This window comes from Oenanthe melanoleuca, chromosome 5 (assembly GCF_029582105.1).
Source record: "Oenanthe melanoleuca isolate GR-GAL-2019-014 chromosome 5, OMel1.0, whole genome shotgun sequence".
Taxonomy (NCBI): domain Eukaryota; kingdom Metazoa; phylum Chordata; class Aves; order Passeriformes; family Muscicapidae; genus Oenanthe; species Oenanthe melanoleuca.
In genome coordinates, this window is record NC_079339.1 from 40371460 (window position 1) to 40398562 (window position 27103).

The window sequence follows — 27103 nt, forward strand, 5'->3', positions numbered from 1 at the left end:
TGGGTGAAATTAAGAGTTTCTGCTCCAAAGGAGGTTCCTCCAGCTGACATTTTTTTTCATTGCTGCTGGTAAGATTAATTTTTTAAAAATGTAAATCCATGAAATCTTCAAAACTGAGTTCATGTGTAACATTCTGATGTTTTCTGAATCAAATTATTTCATATTAATTGTTGAGCTGACCCCAAATAATCTGGGGTTTAATACAGTTTAACACAACCTGTATTTTCCTCTGCAGTGCAGTTCATGTGTCCTTTGAGGCCCTTGTGTCCATTCTCCCAGAGAAGTATTTGGTGAAGCTGTTTTGTGGCTTTGTGTCATGTGTCTCTGCTGATACCAGGGGGACACTGACATTTTGTCATGGGAAAGCATTTTGTTAGGTGTGGAGACTAGAGGTAAAAATGGGAACTATTGTTGAAAATAAATGCAATTCCTGAAAAATACTGGCTTATGTTGTGGTTAAGTTCATGCAAAAACTTTTCTGTAAAGTTTGATAAAACTAAACTTGCCATTTTGGTTTGTTACAGATGGTAGTGAAGCATTTCATTGCTAATTCTCTGTGAGAGAAATGGAATTCTCTGTTAGAAGGTCATCCTGATGGAAGCATTTGCTCAACCAAACTAAACAGATTTATTTCCTGAGATACTTGGTTGTACTTGCACAACCTTAGGTGGATTTAAAATACAGTGAAATCACTAAATAGAGTGTTATTTGCTAAAGTCATTGTCTGATAGACTTTTCAGGGTAATAAGGTTCAAGCCTTAAATGATCAATGAGGCCATCCTAAAATAATTCCTCTCAGCCTTTTAGATGAAATTCTTGAGACACTTGACAGTAATAATTTCCTCACTTAATCATCACAGAACCAAGCTGGACAGATTTAGCTTGTGCTTGCTAGACAAATCTGAGAGTTCAGGATGCATTTGGGAGGAGCAGAGTATTCTGTAACTGGTGAATGTCTGTCTAAGCTCACTACAGGACTGAAGTCAACTCCTGCATGCTGGTAAAGAAGCTGCTGTGATAATGAATTTTTAAAAAGTTTTAAAATTTTTTAAATTTTTTAAATTTTTTAAGTCTCAAGCCTTCATTCCCTAGGGAGGTAATTTGTAAATTTAGGTTCTTCAAATTTGTGACGTGTCAGTATTGTGTTACTATAAGGTTTATTCTTCCTTCCTGCCCTTGAACACTATAGAAAAGTTTTTAGATACACAATAATTTTTTCTTTCACATGTTCCTCTACTCTCCCCTCACTCCCCAACACAGAATTATAGAAAATAAAGCTAGAATGGACCATGGGAGGTTATCTAATCCTTTACACTTCCACTGCCCCAAAACAAAAACAATGACATCTATGTGAGTTTTGACAGCAAATTTTTGGCCTGAAATTAAAGGTCTCCAGTGATTGTTGCTCTTCAGACAATCTCTTCCAGTGCTTCACTGTTCTTTAATTTAAAAAAAAAAAAAAAACAAAACAACCTTTCTCTAATACTTTCTTGCTGTAATTTTTTTGCAAATTATTTCTTGTCCTTTTCAGCATGGGTACAAAGAAGAAATCCTTTCTGCTTTGTAGTAGCCCTTTTGTATTTGAACTCTCTATAGTGTCTCCTTTCAAACTTCTATTTTCTGGAACCCTGATTACTTTCATGGCTCTAGTCAGACTCTTTCCAATAGTTCCACTCCTTTCTTGAAGTACAATTCTCCAAAGTGAGCATGATTTCCAGTAGAGTACAGCACTATCTCTTTCTGTGTCTCCATACATTCCAGCATGCATCTTTCAATCTACCCAATGAATGATTTTCTATGTGTAGCTAAGTGTTTATTTCTTCTATTTTATTTTACCTCTGCACTAAGCTCATTGTAAAACAGAGAATTTCCTCATTATTGTATATGGATGAATATTTTTAAAGTTCAGACATATCTTTTCTATGTCCTTACATACAGAAATACATTTAAGGTACAAATTGCTTTTCAGGGCTATCATGAGGTCTATCTATATCTGTGGCACAAGTGAGGTACATCACAGCTGGCTGTCTTGGCTTCCCTGTTCTGCAGCTTTTTTGTTCTCTGTTACTAGGTCAACAGAAGGTTGAACAGAACATAGAATAGAGGAAAGTTCAGTTTGTGCACATGAATCCACAGTGAAATGACTTAAACACTCTGCTGTAACTTAAAGGTGAACTATGTTACTGTCAAATACTAGACAGTCAGTTTTTTTTACCTTTGTATTAACAAGAATCAGCTAGATTTTTAGAAACAGAATGAAAAATCTGAATCTAATTTCCCAGAGTATTTTTTTAGGTTTACCAGAAAAGACAAAATATCTCCTTGTATTCACTTACAGATTTTGGCTAGTGAGTACTTCTGCAAAGCCAATTCCACAATCTCAAGTTAACTGTTGTGATATGAGGAACATACTTTAGAAAATACTGTGTTTTAGATGCTTTCTTACCATTTCTTAGAAAAATGGTGGGAAAGTGATATTTTAAGAAATACAGAAATGATAACTTATTTCCTGTGATCCCTTTCTTCACTTATTGCAGAACTTGAAGTTTGTGTAGTAAGGAAAGAAGAGGACTTGATGTTTCCATCATAAAAGAGCATTCATCCTCAAATCATAGTTCATGCTAGAACCAATTCCACTTAATCTTACCCTTTTCTGCCTCTTCTGTAGCTGAGGAAACTGCTCAAGTCCTGGAGACTGTAGAATCCTTCAGCATTTCTCTTTCAACTATAAAAAGGTTTCTCCCCCATCTAGACAACGTCATGACTTTTTTTTTTTTTTTTTTTTTTTTTTTTTTTTTTTTTTTTTTTTAATTTATTTTAACAAATAAATATGTCTAATTTCTAAGGTTCCCACATCGTGTTTATGTCAAGATGCAGTTGTGGGGTCCTTCACAATGGCTGCATTCCTGTGCCAGCTGTGCTGCACAGCTAGTGCATGTCACTGATGGCCATGTGGCCATTGTGGTGTCCCTTTTGGGATCAAAGGATAATTGTCACCTTAGTCCTGGGTCTTCTGTATTATCTGTTAAGGAATTATTTTCACAAAATCAGTTAAAGAAATTCCACCCTGCTTTTTTCACTCCTGTTATATCGGCACCTTTCTCTTTATATCCTGATTTAGGGAACGCTTCTCTGTATCTTCTTAGAAACCTTTTTAAACTAAATAAATCTCTTTTCTCTTCTGGAATTTTCCACAAAACCTGAAGTTATTCAGAAGCCATAATTGATTTTTAACGTGGAAAAATTTTTATAGGGAAGCTTGAAATACTTCTGCCTTATTGTTTAGGCATTCTATTCACCATACTCCTATTTTTAGCTGGGAGTGAAGGAAGCTTTTCTGTCTGACCATCCAGGAGCCAGCCACTCTGGCAGTCACAGTTGCAGCACCTAAGCTAGCTGGAGACTCCTTTGCAGCTACATGTACCACTCTCACATGGTCAGATAAGGTTTCTTTACCAGCTCAACTCTGTGTTTCTTATAGCAGAATCTCACACCTCTGGATCCTTAAAATAGCTTGATCTTGGTTCAATAGCCATATAACAGCATGAGTTTGAGGAGGGACCCTGAACAGAGGAATCCCTGGGCTTTTATACCCCCACAGTCTAAGTGCCCAAAGTCTGAAGTCATTGGCTCCTGTGTTTCTCTGAGTGATCACCTGGCTGGGCCACAGGTGACCATTTATCCAAAGTGTTGGCAGTTCGTGGCCTTTTGCCTTGGGCTGCTCCCACCCAGAGCTCAACCTGCAGCTCACTCTGCAAGCTGAGCTACCTGTACTGAATGGATTCTTCAACACTGGGTGAACACATACTTTGTTAAACATAATACAGGTGAAATCTAGTCAACATTGCACAAGTCGGATTTGAGTCTTTGGTTTCAGTTACTTTTCACTAATGCTCAATGTATTGTTTTACACAACAGGTAAATTAACTCTTCCAGTGTTTATTGCCTGAATACAGTTGTTATCCCACTGGAACATCAAGTATGTTTATACGAGGTATCCACAGTCCACACAATGTTATTTAAATAAGTGTAGGAGCTTAAGTTACCCATCAGTGAAGACATGGATTGCTTCACACATAGTCTTCTCCAGACACAGAATAAAGTGCTGTTAACCCAGTGCATTGTTTTTACTTGCTTGTCAGGGAGGGCTAGAAAAACAAAGTTCCAATAGACCAATGGATAAACTGTACTTTTTTTTCTTGCTGTAGGAATTTGCTTGGTTATGTGTAGATGACTTTAACAAGGCTTAGGCTCTAGCCTGAATATCTAGCAGTTACCCTTTGTGAGAATTGATATGGGCAGTTGGTGAAGGGGTTCAGCCTGGGACAGAAAAAAACCCCAATATTCAGGGTGCAATAGGCAAACAATTTGGCTGGCCTGTCCTTCAGAGGTGCTCTTTCTAGCTAGCTAAACATATCCAACCTTCTGGTTATTGGTCTTTTTTGTGATGGTTCATGATGGTAGTCATCAAATTTATGAGGCTATTGACAGCCATTCCCCTTTGGGGCATGCCTGTCTCCAGCCTGTACCAAAAATCATGTTTCCCACTTAATAACACCAATTCGGAGAGGAATTTTTATATTGGCTACTGGCCAAACTTAGCACATAATTTTTCCTCCCTTTTTGTTGCTCCCTCGCTATCTGCAACTTCACTTGATTGCAGAGAGATGCTTTTCATCCTTGTGAAAAGCCATCTGATTAGAGCTGTCATTAACCCCTGAGTGAAACTTTTAAGAAGTTTAGCTGGAGAAATTCCTTGAATGCTTCAGAATTGCAGAGTTGCCATTTTAAAGAAACTTCAGAACTAGATTGTGAATTTGTTATAGCTCTGCCTAAAACAAGCTCTTCTTTCTCAGCAGATTTATAGGAAACATGCTTTAATGTATATATTTTATCCCTCAGAATGTTTCAGATTTCATTAAATTCTTCTGTGTATTTGTATCTGGACTATCCCCCCTTCCTGACCATCCATTAATACTAGTCTAATTCATTAAACAAAGGCATCAAATAGTCAATATTCCTTTGTTAAAGTGTATTTATTATCCTTCATGGAAAAGGAAAAAACAATATTTTTTAATTATTCCTGTTTCATTTTTTTCAGTATAAAGTGATTTTAAGATTGGAGAAATGAAGGTTACTTTTCAAAAGCTCTGTGCATAGTTTTTGCTAATAGTTTTCTTCCTCTTTCTGTTTTCCACCTTTCTTCCCAAAGTAAAGATGGGTATATCTGTATCAGGAATGATGTTCCTAACTCCCTTAGACCTTCTCTAATATATATATCAGACCTGGGATGAGTTTCAGCTTATCTCTGTTTAAACAGGCAGGACTGGTGCTGTTCAGAAGGCACCTGACATAAATGGAAGGCACTGCTTTCATTGCTTTGTTTTCTTCTCAGTTGCTGTGGAAGCCATGTGTGGCCCTAGGAGCCTGTCCTAGAGAGGAGCAGCGTTCTGAGATACTCATGGCCTCATTTGAATTTAGAGGAGTGGGTTTCAGTATTTTGGGATATACTGAGAAGCCTTCAAGTTAGTTCAGAGGTTGCTCATAAAATGAGACTACGAGGTAGGAATGCTATGCAGATGGTAGATTCTACAGCTGGCAGAAAGCTTCCTCAGTGAAACATTAAAATACATCTCCTCTGCCTTGCAGCAGGTGATTAAGAAACTGTTTCTTGAAGCTTATATATTTGAGTTACAGAATCAGTTTTTTTTGTCCAAGACTTTTTTCTTGAATTCCTTTTTAGTGGTGTGTTTTAAGGTAGGATCCCAAACATGTAAAAATATAAAAAAAGCTTCACTGAAAGCACTGATGACAAGTAAGACCAGAGCTGACAATAGCATCTTCTCCTTTACCAGGCAGTTTTAGTAGTTGGGAAGATGTGCTTCATCTGTCCTGCAAACTGCACTGAAGCCTCTGTTGATTTCATTAAAACAGAAAGATTCATAGGTTATGAGGCCAGAAAGAGACATTATGATAATCTAGGCTGATTTGCTGTATAATTAATTCCTGTCTCACTATGTCTTTTAGAGAAAACAGAATACTATTTTAATTTTAAATTTGCCAGTAGCAGAGTATACACTATAACCTGTAGTAAATTATTTCAGTAGCAAATTGCCGTAATGTAAAAATAAGTCATAATATTTTAAAATGTGAATTTCCCTAACTTCAGTCTCTAGCCCCCAGATCTCATTGTCCCTTTGTCACATGCATTGAAGAGCCCTCTCTTACCAAATTCCATTTTCTGCACAGGTACTTGTAGATTGCAATCGAATCACATTTTAACCTCTATCTATTAAACAGACTGAATTTGAATGTTCTCCACTATGGGACATGCATACCAGTCATTTAATTATATTCCCTCTTCAGTCTTGAACTTTTGGTTTAACAATTGAACTGCCATTATCAGAAACTGCCTTAGCATTTCACTCTTCCTGCCAGGAATTCACATTAGTTTTACACTCAAGCATTATTTCTATCCTTTTATTGTTATGATGAGAGTTCTGGTGTATTTGATTATACATCATGATGTTGATGTCCAAATGTGTCTGTCAGTAATACTCAAGTCATCTATGGAAACGCTTGCACTTTTTCCATAAATACAGCTGCTTTTTTAGATTTTTCAAGCTAGATGTTTTGTTTTGGGGTTTTTAAAAAGAAAATAATTTAGAACAACATTTGAACAACAGAAATGCAGATTGGGGTGGATATGTTTCTTTGTAAAGATTGAATTCAGAACTCTTGTATGTATTCAACAGCCTTTCTCATCTCCCCAGGTCTTCCTTTGTGCTTGCTTTCTTGGTCTCTTCATTCTTGGCCTCAGATTCTTCATTGTTAGTCACTTTCTGATTACAGCTAACTTTATGTATTTTTTTTTTCTGGTTCCTTTGAAAGCATTCTGTCTCAAGGATTCTCCAGCTGTGATACTTGTATGATTAATGAAACATTAAGCAGTCAGCATCACACCTCAAATAAACTCAGAGGCAAACCCTCTGCATTTCCCCAGAAAAGATGGGATCTGCTACTCAAGAATCAAATACATCAGAGGGAGATGTAACCTGTATGTGACTCAACTGTGTGTGGGAGCTGCTTATGGGCATGATATTCCCCCTACCATCAACATGAAGAGATTGCTGAACAGATCCCTGAGTCATGGCTAGATACAGCCCAGCAACCATCAGCCACGTGTAGGGTACTGTGCTACCTGTCTGCTCCTCTCATGAATGGAAAGATGCTGTTTAGAGGAGTGTTGGTTTGAGCAATTGTTAGTGGTATCCTGTAAGGGCAGCTCTCTTCCCCTAGGATCATTAAAGCCACAGCTCATTCAAGCCTGGCATTCTCTTGCCCACCAGATCAACTCCATTTTGTGATGAAACCGAAAATGCAGTGTTGCACCTAAGTCATAAGCCCTTGTGGGCCTGAAGAATGGTCCATCAATGCAGCCAGCATGGTGTCTCCAATAGGGGAGGCTGCAGGTGCTGTTTAGGGAGAGCACATGACCATGGCTGCTGTCAGTGTGCATTCCCTTACATTCATACAGCACCCACTGCTGTTGGTTTACATTTGCTAGAAGACACTCTCCTTCCTTTTTCCTTTAGTATCAGTTTGTGGACTTGCTGTCCATTGTTATTTCTGCTTATTTTTGTGTCTTCTGTTGCACCCTACTTCCATCACCTCCCCTGGCAGCCAGTTCCAGAAGTTCACTACCCTCCATGTAAATAAGTACTTCTAAAAATCCATTTTATGCTGATTTCATACAAGCTTCAGGAAATGCCTCTAACTGTGTTACTGCTGGGTTTGGCAAAGAGCAGTTCTACATTAACCTTCTCCATCTTCTGTAAACTTCAATCGTGTTTTTCTCAGTCCTCTCCAAATATGAGCTTGGCCTTTTCAGCCTACATTCATAAAGCATCCTGTTCTATCCTTTTAGTTACTCTATTTATTTCCTCTTTCTGCTTGAGAAGCAGAGACAGGACTTCATGCAGTGCTCAGAACTGAAGCCTGTCTGAAGTGCACCTCATTGTCTGGTAAGAGAGGAGGCTCTAATGCACCCCCTTGCTGTGTCAGTGGAAGGAGGTGTATGGTCTTTAATAAGAGCATTTGACACGATTAATCTGTAGAATAGAACTACACAATACAAATGAATTTTATCCCTGTTTCAGATTTTAACAGCTTTGATGTTTCTGATGCCTGTGTGAGGGCAGAGCATGTTATTAGGAATTGGAGCAAAACAAGTTACTGTGGGTCAATACTGTCCTCTGCTGGGAAGAACTAGAGCTTTGGGCCATTTCTCCAAATGGGATTTAACAACTGGCTTCTCCTTTCACTCTGTGTTTTGCCTTTGCTACAGGAGAATCTGACTGCACGGGGGAAATTCTCCTTTAATACCTAGAGAAAGCTGGAAATTATTTGATAACTATCAACGTATTGAATAATGATTTCATTTGTTTCTTCATCCTGAAGTTACCGAATTTATAAGCTTATCCCTCATTCTTTCTCTCATTTGCCTTTTAATATTTACTGCATATATATTTCTCTGACTTTCTTGTCCTAATAGTAGAATTAACAATGCATATCTTCTTTCCCTTCTATTTCCTTGACAATTTGCCGACAACTCATCCTGATAGGATTTTGAAAGCAGAAATCAAATGCGTGCGTGTATATGCTATATGTGAAAGACACAAAGTATTTTAGAATAATAACTCATGAGAAGAAATTAGAGTCTTCAGTAGTATAAAAATTGTGCTAGTTGCATAAGTGGTTTTGCTTGTTGTACATGCCAGCTCTGCATTAGCAAGCGTGGAAGGTGATTGAGAGGAAGTACAGTTTACAAGTATTTCAATTTTGTGCCTTCTCCAGTTCCTGTTCTGTGAGAATGGTGTGGGGCAAAGTCTGCTTTCCAGGAATTAATTCTGTGTCTGAGAGAAAGAGAAGAGTAGGAGACCTGGTCTCCTGAGTAAGCCAGATATGCTCAGGAGTGCTTGCCTGTTTGAGTCTCTTCTCTTGGCTGATTTCAATCCATGTAGCAGCAATAGAGCCCAGAGTTCTGGTCCTTAACCCACAGAAAGTGAGAGTCCAGGCACTGAAAAGGTACAGATTTTTATGTGTTAGCACATCAATTGTTAGTTTCTTGAAGTAAGGGTAAGCTGTAAAGACATTTCCATAGCAAGTTTGTGTCAGTAGAGATCTAAGATTTCTTGGTCAGAGAAATTTTAAGTCTCAATTATTTTTTTCTTTGGGACCCACAGGGCAATCACTAACAGTTCACAGCAACGTGCTGAAATTTTTTCATCTCTCTCCTAGTAGTTAAGAAGGCTATAGGTATAATAGAGAAATGACAGTGGTGGTACCAGGTTCCCTGCTGTGGCTAGTAGAGATGGACATGGAGGTTACACTTTGTTATGTATTTTGTATGGAATTTATGCTAATATAGCAGCATGATACCAGACACACACTGGATGTTATGTACAGAAGCTTTTACAGCCGAGTGGGCCTGTGCTAGAGTTAATTGTTCTGACTGCCCTTCAGTTAAATATTCTGTTCTGACTGCATATCTGATCTATAGTCATTGCAAAGTACCTGTTGCTGTCGTTTCTATACACTCTTCTGGTTCAGCTCACACCCTCTGCCATGATGTCAGACTCTTGCACTCTCTCCTTTGCTCTCCCCACTGCCTTTTGGGAAAAGTTTATCTCCCATGGCTGAAAGTAATTAGGGTATTTGTATTGTATGCAGGATTGATGTATGATCCTTTTCCTTGTGTCTGGCAGGTTGTTTATAAGAATAATGACATTCGTCTGGAGCTGTCTCGCTTGGCACGGATTGGTGATACTAAGATGAAGATCTATGGGGAAGTAAAATTCGTATGTGAAAATGTGGCTACACTGGATCCCATCAGCTTTGAGACACCTGAGGCCTATATTAGTCTGCCTAAATGGAATACCAAAAGGATGGGCTCCATCTCATTTGATTTCCGAACCACTGAACCCAATGGACTGATCCTTTTCACCCATGGCAAGCCTCAGGAGAGGAAAGATACCAGAAGCCAGAAAAATACAAAGGTAGACTTCTTTGCAGTTGAGCTTCTAGATGGAAACCTCTACTTGCTGCTGGACATGGGCTCTGGGACCATTAAAGTCAAGGCCACCCAGAAGAAAGCCAATGATGGAGAGTGGTATCATGTGGATATTCAACGAGATGGAAGATCAGGTAGAGTTACAACTTTTTCTTATATAGATTCATATTTCAGATTCAGACCTAGGGCTGTGTAATTATTCTCAGAGCATTCAAAACCTGTTAAATATGAGTCACCTCCTTAACAAAGCTTAGTGTTACTCCAGTGATGTTTATCCAGCAAGGCAAAGATGTGAATGGTTTTCATTAAATGTTTTTATTAAACGTTTAGTGTGAACTTTGGATAGCACATCACAGAGGTAATCTGTTAATATTTTACTCACAATCATCAGATTTGCATTTGCATGCATAGTTACAGTAATGATTTCTTTGTAGGCCAATGTAAGGTTTAAGGTCCTTCAGAACCATTGTTCTCAGTTTGAGAAATTCTTACTTAACTACTTTGGGTTTCTGCATTTGGGATCTTGTCATGAGAAATATAAGAGCAGTGGGCACAACCAGTAACAAAATTACGGCAACAATCCCATTCTGTTTCCTTTAGTATCCTGGAGTTTTGAGTTAGGTTTCTTTACTCTTTTGGATGACAGATTATAGTCTTAAAATCTGAGACAGCGTTCAGTGGATGCTTCTTTTCTTTCTCTGCAGCTTCTTATTTTTGAATATGGGTTTTAGTTTATTTCTAAAAATACACCTACCATGCTATTGCCAAGAGATACTTTTGTTGTTTCCTGTGATGAATATCAAACTAACATATTCATGCTCTGCTCTGAAATTGTGGAGGAAAGCAAAAATGCTCATATACTGTAGCTTCATCTAGAGAATAACAATTGTACTTCAATTTTTTCTGAACCTTTGGCATCTCAAAGCCTTCACTTCAAAAGGAATTTTGATTACATTTGCCAGTGGATTTGAGATTTGTCTGGTGATCTCCAGATGATAGTTTTAGGTCCCTAATTTTATGTTTCCTGTTGCTGAATACAATCAGTGTAGGGAATGCAGTGCTAGAATTTGCTTCCCTTGAGTTTTTAGAAGAGCTGACTTTGAGATACCATGCAGGGCCTAGCTGTTTGAACAGGTCTTTGCCTGGAGCTGTTTTTTCCTTTGATGATGTGAGTAGTTTCCTTGTATTTGGCATGGTGCTCTGCGTGGACTTAATATGTGTGGTTATATATTGCTATCTCCTAAAGACATTGATAGGGCCATTGTATAAAGGAACATAAATAAATAAGTACAGCTTTGATTTCTTTAGAATTGCTAAAATTTAATTAACTTCCAGGGATAAACTAAATTAGCTGTGTTTCGTACTAACTTCAGTTTTGCCTGCTCACTTGGGGACTGTCTCATCCCTGAAGAAGTAGCTGCAGAGGGAGAAGAGACAGAAATGACACAGGCTCTATGCAAAGAATGTTTGCACAACCTTATGAAGAGGGACACATTTTCATTTGGACACATTCACAGGAGGGCGTGACAGACGCATCCATTGCACTTGATGGATGACACTGTAGGACTGACTTGTTTGTCACTTGTCAGGGAGGTTTATCATGTTCTGGACACTGATTAGAGGTAACAGATTTTGACTTAGAAACAGTTTTCTCAACAAGAAAGAAAGAAAGAACGTGTCCGCATGATGTCTTTTTTTTTTTTTTCCTTCTTTTTATTTGGTTGTGTTTTCTGCTCACAATGAGTACTTGATTAATGATCCTAACTGATGTCTTGTGTCCTGAGAAAACCAGGATACTGGCATCAAGTTCTTAGCATTCAGTCATTATCATCCAATGACGCTTTGGGTAAGTGCGAGAAAGAAGTTCAAGACCTCTTCTGGTTTAGTCCTTGGCTTTTCTTCAACATGTGGCCTGGAGAATGGTTAGATTTTTTTTTTTTTCACCCTAGTACAGATGACTATAATTTGGAAACTGAAACAATTGATTTACTTAATGGGGGCTAAAACCACCCATTTGAGTTTAATGGGCTACTGACCTGCAAGTTCCGTTTCTCCATACTAAAGCAGCAAGGCCTATGTTAGGTGTCATCTCTCCCCTTTTTTTCCCCATTTCTCTAACAGCTCAAAATTTCAGGTACTGCTGATCTTAGTAAAATAGCTTAAAAATCCAAGTATTCACTATTGCAGTGCACTGAGGCAGGGAAGCTTGGCAGTCATGCTCAGATAACCTCTGGCATCTCTAGTCCCATTAGGCCTTGTGTGCGCTTCAGTCTGTGTTGGCTGCCAGAGCAACAAAACCTGTTCTTGTCTTTCTACTCTGGCAGTGTGGACATGGACACCTAACATCCTGTAACCTTTCTGTCCTTTGGGAAAGCTCCCACCAGCTTCACAAAACCTGTCACAGTTTCTAGCTGGGGAACAGTGAGCATGTTATGCAGGACAATGTTTTCAACTAGTCATCAGCTATAAAACATACACCTGATCAGACACTAAAAATCTTACTGGATGGTTTGATTTACAGTTGTATCAGTGCTCTGTTTGGTGTCCCTGTTCTGCCCTCAGTGGGGTGTTTTGGTCTGTGCTTCAGTTCAGCACAAAGTAACTATGACACTGCAGAGGAGATGCTTAGATGCTTCTGATTGCTCAAGATGGACTTGGATCTACTTGAAGCAGAGTGGCTTCCAAACATGGAATTCTGGAGGAGAAAGAAAAAAGGAGTATCAGTTTATGTGAGTGCTCCTTTCTAGGATCAATACAGAATTTCTCCATCTCAGCAGCTTGGTCTTAAAAGTGCTGTTCATCCAAACTATTGCCATCTCCTTTCAGGATTTATTGCAGGGTACAAAACCCTCAGAATGTTTAGGTTACTGTCTAGCCTATTTCTTGTTCATCATCTCACCACATTTCTCCAGATTTTACACTTCATATTATCCAATGTTTCTTGTCTTTTTGGGGTTTTTTTAACCTTTATGGCATTTGCACATGTTTGTTCTCTCCACAGTAGCAGCTGTCTTAGCTCAGTCCTCCAGTATTTTGGTTCTAAGCTTTAGAGTAATATGCACTCCACAGGCTGTGTTTGAGAAATGCAGTAGAGATGCTGGAAGGGAAGTTGTGTTCCCGTGGCTCCATGATGTGCTGCCTGTGTGAAGTTTCTGTATTGTCACATTTTCTCTTTCCTTATTTTATAAAAGAGAAAATGCCTGTGGTTCTCCAGCTTGTTGATACAAAATGATTCATCAAATAACTGTAGTTCTCGTTGAGCCTTTAATTTGTAATGCCTCTGTTGCTTCTGACACTCTGCTGCCTCCGACATTATTCCTCAATTATTACAGAACATCACACACATGGAATACCTTGTCTCTGTGTCATATGTGCAGTTCTCTAAGAAGACACCTCTTACAGCTGAAGAAAAGCTGTGTGTACATGACTGTACTTTCTCACAGAGGAAACAGAGTTAACTCTATTAACTCTTCCTTATTGTAGGGGTGTCTGATAAAAATGCAATGATGTGGAATTAATCTTAAAGCTTGGATAGTGTCTCTGAAGACAGACTGTCTTAATGACAAGGCAATTGGATGTGATGATTTATAGCTAGGGGACAGTGAATTGCTGATTTTTAGATCTGAGTGTCCAGTAGGCAGATATCCCTATCACAAAAACTGCTGAATGCTCTTTAGAAGAGTACACTGCTCTGGAATGTGAGAGATGTGCATTATGTCCCCTGCTTTTCTTTGGATGCATTGTCTGACCTTAAATAAGTCACTTTGTTTTTCTGTACCTGTTTTACATATTCTGATTATATTTCTGTATTATATGTTCTGATTATTTTATGTGCTGGGACAATTTCTCAAAATACTTGTGAATGACCTTAGTGCAATATGCCCACATTTGATTTGGAGCATATGGAAGCTATCACAGTTTTAATAAAAACTGCTGTTCAGATATAAGTTTGTCTTTCTCTTCCTCAATTTTTCTGCATAAAATGGAAACTAGAAAACTTTCTTTATAAATCCAAACAATATTTTACTTTGGGACAAACTTCTGGAGATTTCTAGCTCAATCTAAGCTTTCTTCAGGGTTGTGTGCAGTTGAGCTTTGAATGCCTTCAGTCTGGTAAACCCCTCTGAGGTTTCTGTTTCCATGTTTGACCACTCTTGTGGTGAAAAACATCCTTTCTATGGAGTTGGAGGTTGCCATGTGCTGTGGCTTGGGAATGGTACTCTCCCATTCAGTGGTCCCATTGACACTCTGCAAGTCACACTGCACACTTGCTCCCCTGTCCATGCCCCTCCCAGCTCCTGCAAAGATTTACCTCTGCTCTGGCTGGAACCAGGACACCTTACTGCAGCTCGTGTCTCTTGCAACTATAAGTTCACAGTGCTAATACATGCTCAAGTTGTTTGCCATATCTCCAGGTCCTTTTCTGCAGAGTTGCTACTTAGCCAGCTGGTCACTAGCCTGTACTTATGTGTGAGGCTTTTGTGACTCAGGTGTAAGACTTTGTATTTATTGGTTTTGATATATATCAAACATTGCTATCAGTCCTTTGCTCCACCTTGCAATAGTTTCTCTAAATGGCAATCCAATGCTTCCTCCAATGCATCAGCCATTCCCTCCATGTCAGTTACTAACATGTCTGTGTTGGTCCATCATCCAGGTCCAGGTTTGGAGTTACTGATTGTTTTCTGAAGGAGCTATATAGTGGGCATTAAAATGCTTTTGCTTGTCCTTTTTTCTCTCTAGTCTTTATGCCATCAAACTCCTGTGTGTTTTCAATAAGTTTTTGCTTTGCTGGATGAATACCACTGAATAATGCTCAAATTTTACATGTTATTATTCAGCAATTGAATTGTTCTACTTCTGGCTTTCTAATGCAATTTGGGGTACAGACACATGATGATCAGTCATTGATGTGAAGGAGAGGGAGCTGTGTTGGAGACACTGTTAGAATGCCATTTGAGTAGGGAAGAATCTTCACTCCTGTGCTGAACCTTAAACCTCACTCAGTTACTGGAAGAAATGGACTAAACTGAGTCTGCAGTTGCAAGTGTTGATGTCCCCTTCTCTTCTCATGCAGGTACTATATCAGTGAACAGCCGGCGCACCCCGTTCACTGCCAGCGGGGAGAGCGAGATCCTCGATCTGGAAGGTGACATGTACCTCGGTGGGCTGCCAGAGAACCGAGCAGGACTCATCCTTCCCACAGAGCTCTGGACAGCAATGCTGAACTATGGCTACGTGGGCTGCATCCGAGACTTGTTCATTGACGGGCGGAGCAAGAACATCCGGCAGCTGGCAGAGGCGCAGAATGCCGCTGGAGTCAAGTCCTCCTGCTCCCGCCTCAGCACCAAGCAGTGTGACAGCTACCCCTGCAAGAACAATGCAGTCTGCAAGGATGGCTGGAACCGCTTCATCTGCGACTGCACCGGCACTGGCTACTGGGGCAGAACGTGTGAGCGAGGTAAGCTGGGTTTGCTGACTTCGGTTACACAAAGCTGAAGGTGTGTGTGGGAACAAGAACAAAATCCTGCGTTCCTGTAAGACTCTCCTCTGCTCTTGTTGGTCTTCCCAACACTAAGTTCTAGTCCCCTTCTCTGATTGTTGCCTTCCAGTCTTTTCCACTCTCATTTCATGAGCTTACTTGGCCACTTCACTCCCTAAGCCTTCTGAAGATCTTGTCTTCAAGTTCCAGAGATTCTTTGGCTAAGTATGATTTGTCTCCTGAGGTGGAAAATGCAGCTGCATGTAAGAAATCTCAAACAAATTACTGGAAACTGTACCAACTGTGAACTTTAGTTATGGAGATTTTTCTTGCATGGGACAGATGATGAATTCCAGTTCTTTGTAGGCTTCTGCTTTTTTTGTGTAGTAGAATTTCCTTAATGGCTGGTTATGAGTAAAGCCAGCTAAGGGGACAGTGTTAAAAGCAGCATGTCATCAAGTTCATCTCCAATAAGGCAAATCTGTAGGAGATTCATGGGAGATTCTCTACATCTTATTTGTACTCATACAGAGCTGTGATATAAAGACATATGATTGGAAATATGAGGCTTGTGTAGGCAGGCAAATTGTCTGTGTGTTATAGATCCCATATAAAGCATTTACTAATGGAAGATATTTGAACTATGTATTTCTCAAGTACATATGTGGTTCCATTAATTGTTGTTATCTTTATTATACTACTTCTACCATCAGAATGAGGTAGGTGAGTGGTTTTACAGAAAAAGATAGGGCTAAGATCAGTTACAAAAACCCTCCACATCCCTGGAGGGTGTTTTCTTATATTTAAATCAGTCTTTCTGTTAATATTTGGCCATTAGCACTGCATTTGGGCTAAATTGCATTCACAGTATACCCAAGAATTAATTCAGTCTCTTCTTTATATCACCTGATTTGGCACCATGGTGCTAGCATGTGTCTTAGAACTGGAAATTCAGATATTTTTGAAGTTCTGTCGTAAATATTTGAACACCACCTTTCCCACTTAGTACATTTTTTAGTATTGATCATAGTACTATGCCACTTATGAGGAAGAACATGAAATTTAGCTACAATGCATAAAATATTAGGCATAATTGAAATGTGTAATTCATTCATACTCTACAGAGGATTTTTTTCTTTGCAGAAAGTTTTTGTTAATGACTAAAATTCTTTTCATATGGGTGGGATTTTTAGGTATTAGGGTAAAAGATCTGTTAGTAAAACTGCTCACAGTCAGTAATTCACTACATGCTGCCCTAAGCAGCAATAGTAGATAAATGCCAGTGGGTCTTAAAACAGCTGAAGCATCAATAGTACCATCCATGCTGGGGGAACATGGGTGAAAATGTAAGATTCAGGGACATCAGCTATGCCAGTGTCAGCTCAGTAGTTCTCTCTTTTGACTACAGGGGATTTGAAAATTCTGGAAAACATGAGATGAAAGTCTTCTCAGCCCTAGCCTTGGGAGTTGTTTTGGCCAGTTTGTTGTGTGATAAGGTTTTCTACAAATATGATAAAAGGAAGTGCTACCATAAATGCACTGTTACCCCACAAAACTGCATGTATGAATTTAGCTTTGGATAGCTCTTAAATGAATCACAGGCACAGCGAAGTGGATTTAGGATGAAAGTTATAATTGCAAGTGCATACTGAGACTTTGTACTGAGTTTGCTAGTTTTGGATTGTGGTGTGCTAGGCACTAGGGAAAAAAAAAACCAAGCAAACCTTGGTGCCTGTATTGGTAGTATTTAGTAATTCTTGCATCCTAGAGTTTCAGGAAGAGTAGAGTTCCAGAGAAGAGTGTCTGCAGTGCAGCCTCTCTGTTCTGAAGCACCTTGTTTCAACAGGTCTGCTCTTCTACTGGTTAGTTTGAAATAAAAGACCTAAAATATCTTCAGTTCCATGGGAATGCTTCCCAAATGCTTTCTGATCATCAAATGCAGGGCAAGCTTTGAGGTAACTGACAGAAAGATTCCTCCAATGTGATGGATACCATGCTTCCTCCTGTTGCATGTGAGCTGCCTGTCCAAACTGAACCTAAGAAAAATTTGGGTGAGTTGCAACTCTTGTCAGAAAGGGCTGGAGGGCTGTTGCAGACATGCAGGAGGGTGGGAAGTGTGGGTTAGTGCAGCAGTTGTGAAGGATCTTTGGTGGGTCTTTTCAAGTACTTAATGTCTTTGCCCTTTGCCTTGTAATGAGTTAGTGTTTGACATCAGTTCTGTCAGGTCAATGCAGCTCCCTGTTAATTGCACTTCAGATGTCAGAGGTCGGAGCTGGTCTCTGGCTCATGGAGCACGGTGTACTACTTAGCTGTGATTAAAAGTACCTCCTCACAACCCTGGACTGTTCTGAAAAGGACCTCAAAGCCCTGGCATTAACTAAGCAGGAGGAGGGAATGTGTGTTGTATTCAAATTAGCTATTTTCTGCAGCTACAGTGAAAATGCCTTGGGCTCAAAAAGATGCATGAGGTCTGTTTGGTGGATCTTGAAAACTCCCTGCACCCTTTCTTTCTACTGAAACACTCTGAGAGCCACCGCAAAGGACAGGAGCCCAGGAAGGGCACAAAGCAAAAGACAACTGGAAATCAGATAATTTTAGGCCAATGAGAATCAAATAATGTGGATCATTCACATTTTAACATTTTGTCTTACTTAAATGATTTGATTGCAGTTTGCCTGGATTTTTTTTTTTTTTTTTAAGAAGCATTTAATATTGGAAAAGGCAGACTGGTATGAGACTTCTGATAATTTCAGACTGAAATAAAAGATGTTGAGGTTTATATTTTAAACCTCAAAAGTTATTTGCTCAGAACTGAGCACAGCCCAAGTCCTTTCCAGGTAAAGGGGGGAAAAAAAGTTTTTTCCAGCCGTCTCCTTTGCTGAGCTGCATCCAATGCTTATTGCAGAAAAACAGAAGTATCCCATTCTGGTTCTTCTCCCAAGGGCTGAAACCACTGCTTGTTTCTGTTTGGGTTGGCTCACAGATGGACAGCTAACATCCTGAGCAAACCAGCCTTCCTCTGTATTTTGTGGTAAACTCTCTGTGAGCAGCAACACATGTGCTGTTAACCATGGTGATGTTGAGCATAGGGCTGCACATTTTATTATCTGCCAAGTACCTTTGCAGCAGTGTTTACTCTGTTTACCTCTTCCCATTATGTGTGCAATGAAGGCAGGTGTTGTAAAATTACTGGTAATAAGAAATCCTACAGAACCGTTTACTACACAGGATAAGTGCTGCATACTTTGCTGTCTCAATCACAGGTAGCAGCTTAGATTTCTTTTTTGCTTTAGTGAAGATGTTTGATGATAAACACATCTATCAAGGTTTGTTTAAAGCAACTAAGAAGTGTTGATGCTTTTTGGACTGTCCAGACCTTCTGAGTATGCAGTGAAATGCTAGATAACTGCTGAGAATAGCTTTTCTGATGGTTCTCAGGAGAGATGGACACATTAGGAAAACAGTCTTTGCTGCAATGTTTTTAATTCTTTTAATTCTTGCTAGATCTAGAACAGTCAAAGACTTAAGAAAATCAAAACATCAGAATAATTATTATTATTTCATGTCATAAAGTAAGATGTTAGAAAATAGGTCTGTTCTAGACCTTATCTATTTGCTGACTTACTAGTACCAGATAGGTCCCTATTGTATAGTTCCCCAAATTGTCTCCAAACTGCAGAAATAAAATGCCATCTGAATTTAGAAAAAAATTTCATAAAATCCCTTCACACTCATTTCAATTTGTTTCTCACTAATTTTATGGTAAAATCTCTATTAAACATGATCTGAAGAATGTTAACTTTGCTAAGAGCATTTTACGTGAGAAGTTAATTTTCTCACTTGCCATCAATCCATTCATAACACTTGTGGCTGATCCCTTTATGGCTGGCTCAGGCAGCTACTACTGTTCACAGTCCTGCTCAAGAAACACAGGCCTGGCTTTATGTGATTAGCTCCCTTGTATCTCTCCTTAAAGACTGACTGTCAGACCAGAAGGCTACTGTTTGTTGCATGCTGGATTATTTTACTTATTAGGCCTCTATGTATTCCTCCATCTTATAATTATTTTCATATCTTCAATGGGATAACTTCTGTGCTAACATTCAAACAATTCCCAAGATGCTCATTAGATGTTTTGCTACCTCCAGTAAGGACAGTGTAGGCAAGGTGGGCTTGTAAGGGAAGAGAAACAATATTAAGGAACAATTTAAAAGTTTCTCACTTTCATATAGATATATGAATTCAGTCAAAAGCCACTCTGAATATATGTGCTTTCCAGAACAAGTTACTGCATTTGTTGCAGTCTAATGCCTTTGTGATATCTGCAGTACAGAAGAGTGTACAGTTAATTCTGCAGTCAGGGTGATTACATCTGCTTGGGAAAAGACCATTTCATGGGTTTTATGCTGTTGAACTTTAACTTCGAAGAGTCTCATTGATGTGACAATCTCCAACAGCATCTGCCGAGCAGCTGGAAAATCTGAGACCGTATAAAAACCAAATGATTGTCTCTCCTATATCGTGTAATGTTATGGGTATGGTTTTTTTAATCCACATGTTCCTCCTATTTCTCCTCCTGAGTCCATCATTATATGCTTTTGATATTTAAGGCAACTCTTGACTTCTGTGCTGCATGTGGATTTGTTACACTCCAGGTGCTCTTATCTCATCTGAATAGTTAGTTGGTGGCACAGAAGAAGACAATAATTTCTGCTGTTTTTTCTCTAAACTTCTGTAATTCTGGCTGTTTATTGCTGCGTGTAGCTTTCATTAAGTCCTCCCAGTTCAAGAAATATGATTACCCAAAACTGTATGATTTTGTGTACTGTCAACTCCTATAAAGAACACTAGAACAACAGTAAAAAAGATGTTGATGGGTAGGTAAGACCATTGGATTAATGCTTATGGAACATGATACTTTTATTAATATTGGCCTTTTCCACAGGACCAATATTATAGTGATGTTTTTGTTTCTCTCCTGGTTTATAAATGACAGTTCAGAACAATAGTTTCTCCTTAATGTTAGCCATAAAAAAGTCAAGGCACAAAATGTTGTTCAAATAACTCTCAGCTTGAAGGACAGCTTGTCATAGCAGGTCAGTTTTGACTGAATATCACAGTGTCATGGTTTAACCCCAACCAGCAACCAATCCCCAAGCAGCCACTCACATCAGCAGGATCAGGGAGAGAATCAAAAGGCTAAAAGTGAGTAACTCATGGCTTGAGATAAAGACAGTTTAATAGGAAAAGCAAAAGCCACACATACAAGCAAAGCAAAGCAAGGAATGAATTCAGTCCTTCCCATGGCAGGCAGGTGTTCAGCCATCTCCAGGAGAGCAGGGCCCCGTCACGTGTAACAGTGACTTGGGAAGGCAAGCACCATCACTCCAAATCTCTCCCCCTTCCTGCCACTTTCTATACTGAGCACCATGTCACATGCTCTGGAATATCCCTTTGGTCAGTTGGGGCCTCCTGTCCTGACTGTGTCTCCTCCCAGCTTCTTGTGCACACTCAGCCCCCTCTTTGATGTGGCTGTACAGACAGCAGAAAAGGTCTTGGCTCTGTGCAAGCTCTGCCCAGCAATAAACAAAACATCTCTATGTGGTAAACACTGTTTTCAGCACAATTCCAAAGCATAGTCCCACACTACTCACTGTGAAGAAAATTAACTCTACCCCAGCAAAAACTAACACACAGAGGGAGGCAGAATTTGGTAAAACTTGCTTAATTTGAGGTGGTAATTCATCATGAGGGAAGGAAATACATTTTCACCTTTTCATGATATCTTTACCAGGTTACTCCCTGCAAGAGACATGATGGCGTGTTGTGACTCTCCCCCACAAGACAATAGTAACACAGGTTCTTGTTAATAGATCCTTTTGGTGGATTATAGTGAAAGGACACTAAATGGCCAGTGCTTGAAAACATACCTATATATATATATATAGGGTTTATTTTAGAGCTATTTAGTTGCAATGGAAAGCAGGTATGTAGCAGTTTTGATTATCTATGGTAATATAGCAGCATGAAAGCATAAAAATATTACTTAAGAAAATGCATAAGGAAAAGAAAGCAAGAGAAAGAAAGGATAAATGTAAAAGGATGCATTAACACCATCTTTAGATGTGACCTATGCAGACGAGCCATTACACACCCAAAAGCTCCCCTCCTTCCTCCAGGGGTGCAAACCTGCCTCAGCAAAGCACCTTGGTGCCTCCCCAAATGGGCAAATGTTTTCAGTCAATAATCATTAATAGTCCAGTCTCACAGTGTATACATGGAGGATCCAGAATGAGCTTACTATGAATATGCACCACATCTGTGATGATTTGTCAGGTGTCCAGGGACAAACTGATGACAGAAGGTTCAAGAATTGCTTCAGACTGCCTCTGTCTTTGAGTCTTTTATAGCTTGGTGGCTGATCTCGGTCCCTATGGCTTCATACCCCACTTCCTTTCTATACCCTCTAGTCACACAGTTTGTGTTTTTGCTGAGACTGCCAATTGTCCTTACAATTAAAGGGAATATCTCGATAGAAGAAGTCAGGATGAAGTACATTCATTTGTCATGAAAAATTATTTCCAATATTTAAAATTGCTATATAAACCTTGGAGATGTTATCTGTGAAATTAGCTTTCTCTATCTCCCTGCTTTGCCCAGTCAAAGCCATCATGCTGAAAGGCAGGCACCGGCACAGTGCATTTTCTGTCTCATTTCTTTTCCTCTATTCATCTCAGGGGGAGAGGAAAGACTTGGCATTCATGATGCTCCCTTAATTGACTCTTTCTGCATGTGGAGATAGGCAGTCTTCCCTTGGACACTTTGATTGATTGGATGAGGCTATTATGTGATATGGAGAGGATATGCAGGAGCACAGCCATCACCACAGGCATGGAAAGATCTTATCTGGTGGTGTGTATTGGCTCCCCCCAATCTGCTTGGTTTGTCTGTCATGTCTCAAATGCAGTTATCTCATATTGCAGCCCACAGGGTGGTCCTGGTGAATCCACTGCCACCTGGTACCAGACTCCAACGCATAGCCCTCCAGAGGAAAACCCTTCTCACTCTCACTGCTAATCTGAGAATGTGTAAAGGAAAGATAATATTCATCATTTTTATTTAATTTCTTACTAGCATCCTCTTTTTTTTTTCTGGGTAATCAAGAACAAGAGGTTAAAATTGGGAGATAAGGTGCAGAAGAGGGAAACTGTTTTGTGATGAATCAAATCTTAATACAAGTTTCAGAGTGACTTCCTGCTTTGGCATGATTATAGGTGGTGAGTCGGTGAAGAGATAAAACATAAAACGTAGGAGATATACAATACATTAAGGCAAAAGTCCTCCCACTGAAGGGACAGAGCAGCAAGGAGCATGTACAAGAAAAGCAGCTTCATAATTAATGCTGTTGATCTCATGATGCTTCCATTTTTAATGTCCTACAGCTGTTGACTTCTGAAGTTCTGCCTGTTAGGGCGAGGTCCTCTTGTGGTCAGCCTGGACCCTTGGGTTACCTACCACACTAATCTTGTGTTCTTGTTATCAACAGCATTTTTCCATTTCTGAACAAGGAGGAATTGTAATTCTTCTTGCTGTGATGTTGCTAAAGGGAGTGAAACACAGGGAAGGTTGAAGGAGATTACTGTTGGAAGTTGTATCAAAGCACCAGAGTTTAGGATTCAAACAGAGTCATGTGGAATTAGTCAAGTCTGACTGCCCCAATACCCACAGGCCCCATTTCAAACGGCTGAGAAAGGAAAAAATATGGTATTTTATACAGTGATTTTTTTTATCCACTACCTTTCATTAATTCAGTAAAATGGAAAATAACAATTCAGCCCTCAGTTGAAAAGCATGTTAGATTGACAGCTCTGGGAGCCCTAGGCTTGTACTTAGAATAAGAAATATATAGAGTAGCTCTCCTTTATATACCTTAGTCATCTCTTGGAGAAGGATTTGCATTAGAGGTTAGAAAATAGGTCAGTCTTTCTGACTTGCCTAGTCTTTGGTAGAAGTACAAAGTAGAATGGTGAGAGGTGGAACTCTTTTTCTATAGCTCTGATTTCCTTTTCTTTGTGTGTGAAACTGCTGAAGACAGAGAGCCATGAGGCAGCTTAGTGCACCCAGCCCAGGGATAAGAGCAGGGTTTGAACTAAGCTGAGCAAAATGGAATTTGTGCTGCATGTATCATCTGCCACATGAGAACAAGATCTCCCCCTGAACAAGTGACTGGCAAAAGGCATGTGCTTGCTAAATAGTGGGAAGGAAACAAGAATACAGAAACTGACTCAAATATTTTATAGTTCTATTTTTTTTTTTAATTTTTATTTAATCTCTCTGTTGAGAATGTTTGTGACCAAAGAGGAAAAAAATAGATCAAAGGAAAGGCACACTAAGGAATTTCATAATACCTAGAGTCTGCACAAATCTTACTGTACTGGTTCTGGTTCCTAGAGGTGGAAGCCTAACAGCTCAGTACCCAGTCATAGAAATGTCCAGGTTTCCACCATTTTATTACCATATCTTCAGTGAAGTTCTCTTCTGTTCCAATCTGTTTTTTCATGTAAACACATGCTACCACAGATCATTGCTACCCCATTTCTGCTGGTCAGCTTTCATGTCCAATTTGTACAAATTTCCTTTATTCTGTATTTGCATTTGATTATTCTGTCCCTTGGAGGACTGGTCAGTGATGAATTTTAGCCTTTCCCTCCCTATCAAGTGTTACTAGAAGATGATTTAGCACGGCACCCAAGGTGCTTTCCTCTAAACTGTGTTTTTAATAATTCCTTATTTTCTTCATGTTAAACATAGGATTGGTCATCAGAGGGTATGAATAAAGTAAGGCCCAGGTGATAGTTGGCTGTTCTCCTTTCTCCAGTCCCAGTCTGATGCTGGAGTCACTGCTGTGGAGTGAAGAAGCTGCCTTTGGCCACCTTGGTGAAGGAGAAGATGGTCCAGAACTCAGCAGGGTGGCAATTGTCTCCTGATCCAGTCTGTGTTGCCCTCCCTTTTACTGAGGTGACATCATGGTTCTGGATCTTGTTCAAATTCTTGTATGCCATTCCCCTAAGCCTGCCAGATTCCTTCTGTCACCTTCCAGTTTGATCAAATTTCACATTCATGTCTGGTGCAGAACTAAGAATGTCCTGAAAGATTTCTTGGAATATAGGAAAAGAGGACAAGGAAGGGAATGAATGAAGTTTTGTCAAACAAAGGCTGGTTTTTGGTTTTGGTTTGTTTTTGTTTTTGTTTTTTTTTTGTTTTTTTTGGGTGGAGGGGTATTGTAGCTTGCAAGCTTTTTCGCATAAAGAAATTATGGAAAACAAAAAGGATTAAAGAGAAACAGAAATGATTTATCAAGACATTTTAAAATGCCTCAGTGTTTTCAATTTATCTTTTAATTTTTGTATTTAAGTCAAAGGCACTTGGGCTGCTTTAAAAAATAATCAAAACATAAAGGGAGACTTCAAATAGCCATGTCGAAGAGTAATGAATCCAGCAGACAGAAGGACTTGTGTCCAAATAAAAAAGGCAGAAAAATGTAGGCTGGAATTGGTATTGACTGTGCAATGTGCACAGTGCTAATGGACCTGCAGAAGAAACAGGAACATTGCAGCCATAAAGTGAAAACCTGGTCCACTGTGAATACAGATGAGATTGGGAAAAACAGTGCTTTTATGGGGCTGCTTTTGCACACATGGCCTCTTGAGCTCACCTGCTTGTAAAGTCAGAGTGACAGGATGTAGATTAGCAATCAGCATCCTCATTTAGCCGTTTCTCCCTGACTGATTTACACTGCTGTGATTTCTTTTTTCTTTTGTCTTTTCCTTCTGGCTGGTGATGATTTGCTGAGCCCATCTATTCTCCTTTACACTGTTGTTTTTCTAGAAGCTGTAAAAATCAAAATGCAGGTCATTTACCTTTCTTTGTGTGTCTGTGTCTGTGTGTAGTCCTGTTTGCTTTCACCATCTGCAGTACCTGCAGATGAGCAGTGAGTTGTGTCACATCAGTTCAGCATCTCTGCCAGGCTAGAGAGTAAGTCTGGTCAGGGCTTCTCACAAAACAAGCCTTGGCATTCATGGGACTTCTCTAATTTGGTGCTTCACAAAAGTATACAATGCCTTATGTTTCCAGCCTCAAAAAAACTCCCCCAGACTTTCCAAAATCATAAAAGGGTTGCAGTGTGGAAAAAATCATAAATCACTAAAAGCTTCATATTCTAGAATGAGAAAAGCTGAAGACCAGCAAAATGTTTATTTTTGCTAATATTTGACCCTCTGTTTCATAGTTTTTCTTAAGCTTAATAGACATCTTGCCATGAGAATGAGTGGAAACCTATCCTAATTAATGATGCTTATTTTTGTGTTATCTAACTAGCTTTCCTGTTACTGCTACTTGACACAGAGTATTTTATTCTTCATCAGTACAGAAATGGGGGCCACTCTTGGTGTAGTGTATTGATAATTTGAGTTCATATCCCCAAAGGAACAACATTGCCTAGACCCACAATGTGTATTTAAATCTGTAAAGGTCAGAGATTTTCTTTTAAAATAGCAGTAACTTTCTGTCTTCTCTACTTTTCTATACCTGCAGTCCTAATTCAATCCTTGTGTGGTTGTTGAGTGTGTGGCTGGTTTTTTTTTGAGATACACAAGCAAACTTTTATAGATAAAATGCTGTAGTACTTCAGCCACTCAAGAGGAAAAAACTTCCTTGTTTCTTTGGCATTGAAAAGGTAAAATTATTCATTGCCCTTTATAAGGCACTAAACAAATGATGAAATTTTGTATGGTGTGTCAGCGATTGGCTGGATGTATTTAACTCAATAGTGATATGAGATTTACAGAGCACACAAGAAAGGAACCTTAAATAGCTTTACCCATTGACCTTTGCCAAGATAATAAAGCCTGAATATCAACTCCACACCACTTAAATTGTGTACTAATGAAGTACCATTGTGTACTTAGCTACACCTGTGCTAGTTAGAAGTATTCCTAGTCACACAAGTAGAAATGTCTATTCAAGAAATAAAAGTATAAAATGTGTAAAGAAAGCACTGTAGTGCAAAGAGTAAAATCCAACAAGATGAAGGAAACTGGCAAAATAAATTGAAATATAATCTGGAGGCTGAAGGGAGAAATTATGCAGAAAAATTAGAAGAGTTCAGTACATATTGAAGAGGGAATGATGAATCAGCTCTGGTGGAAGGACTGCCATCCCAAGGAAGGGGCATTGTTTAAGGAAGTTCACAGGACATATTATGGAATATTGGATTAAATTAAGAAAGGAAAATGGTGAATATCATACCATCACAACAACAGGCTTGGATTTTTTTATTTTTTAATTTTTTTTTTTTGCTTTATTTTGCTATAGCAGGAATCATAAAAAAGGGTGGAAATCCCATCTGTTAGACATTGGAAACTAGGATGGCTAAAGCAGCAGAGCCAGGCCAGGCTGCTCTACACTTCAATGAAATATGCTTTGTTAGAGGACAGGAAGGGAAGGGAGTTCCATCATTTCACCAGCTCTTCTTCTTCTAGCTTGAATCA

General features: G+C 39.3%; 1 protein-coding gene across 1 annotated transcript in view; it reads left to right on the top strand.

Annotated features, from left to right (window-relative positions):
- The window catches only part of NRXN3 (neurexin 3), an 876168-nt gene that overhangs the window by 224628 nt on the left and 624437 nt on the right, over nt 1-27103 (top strand). Inside the window, 2 exon segments of the mRNA XM_056493583.1 lie at nt 9768-10206; nt 15150-15533. Coding sequence (XP_056349558.1) covers nt 9768-10206; nt 15150-15533 — 823 coding nt within the window.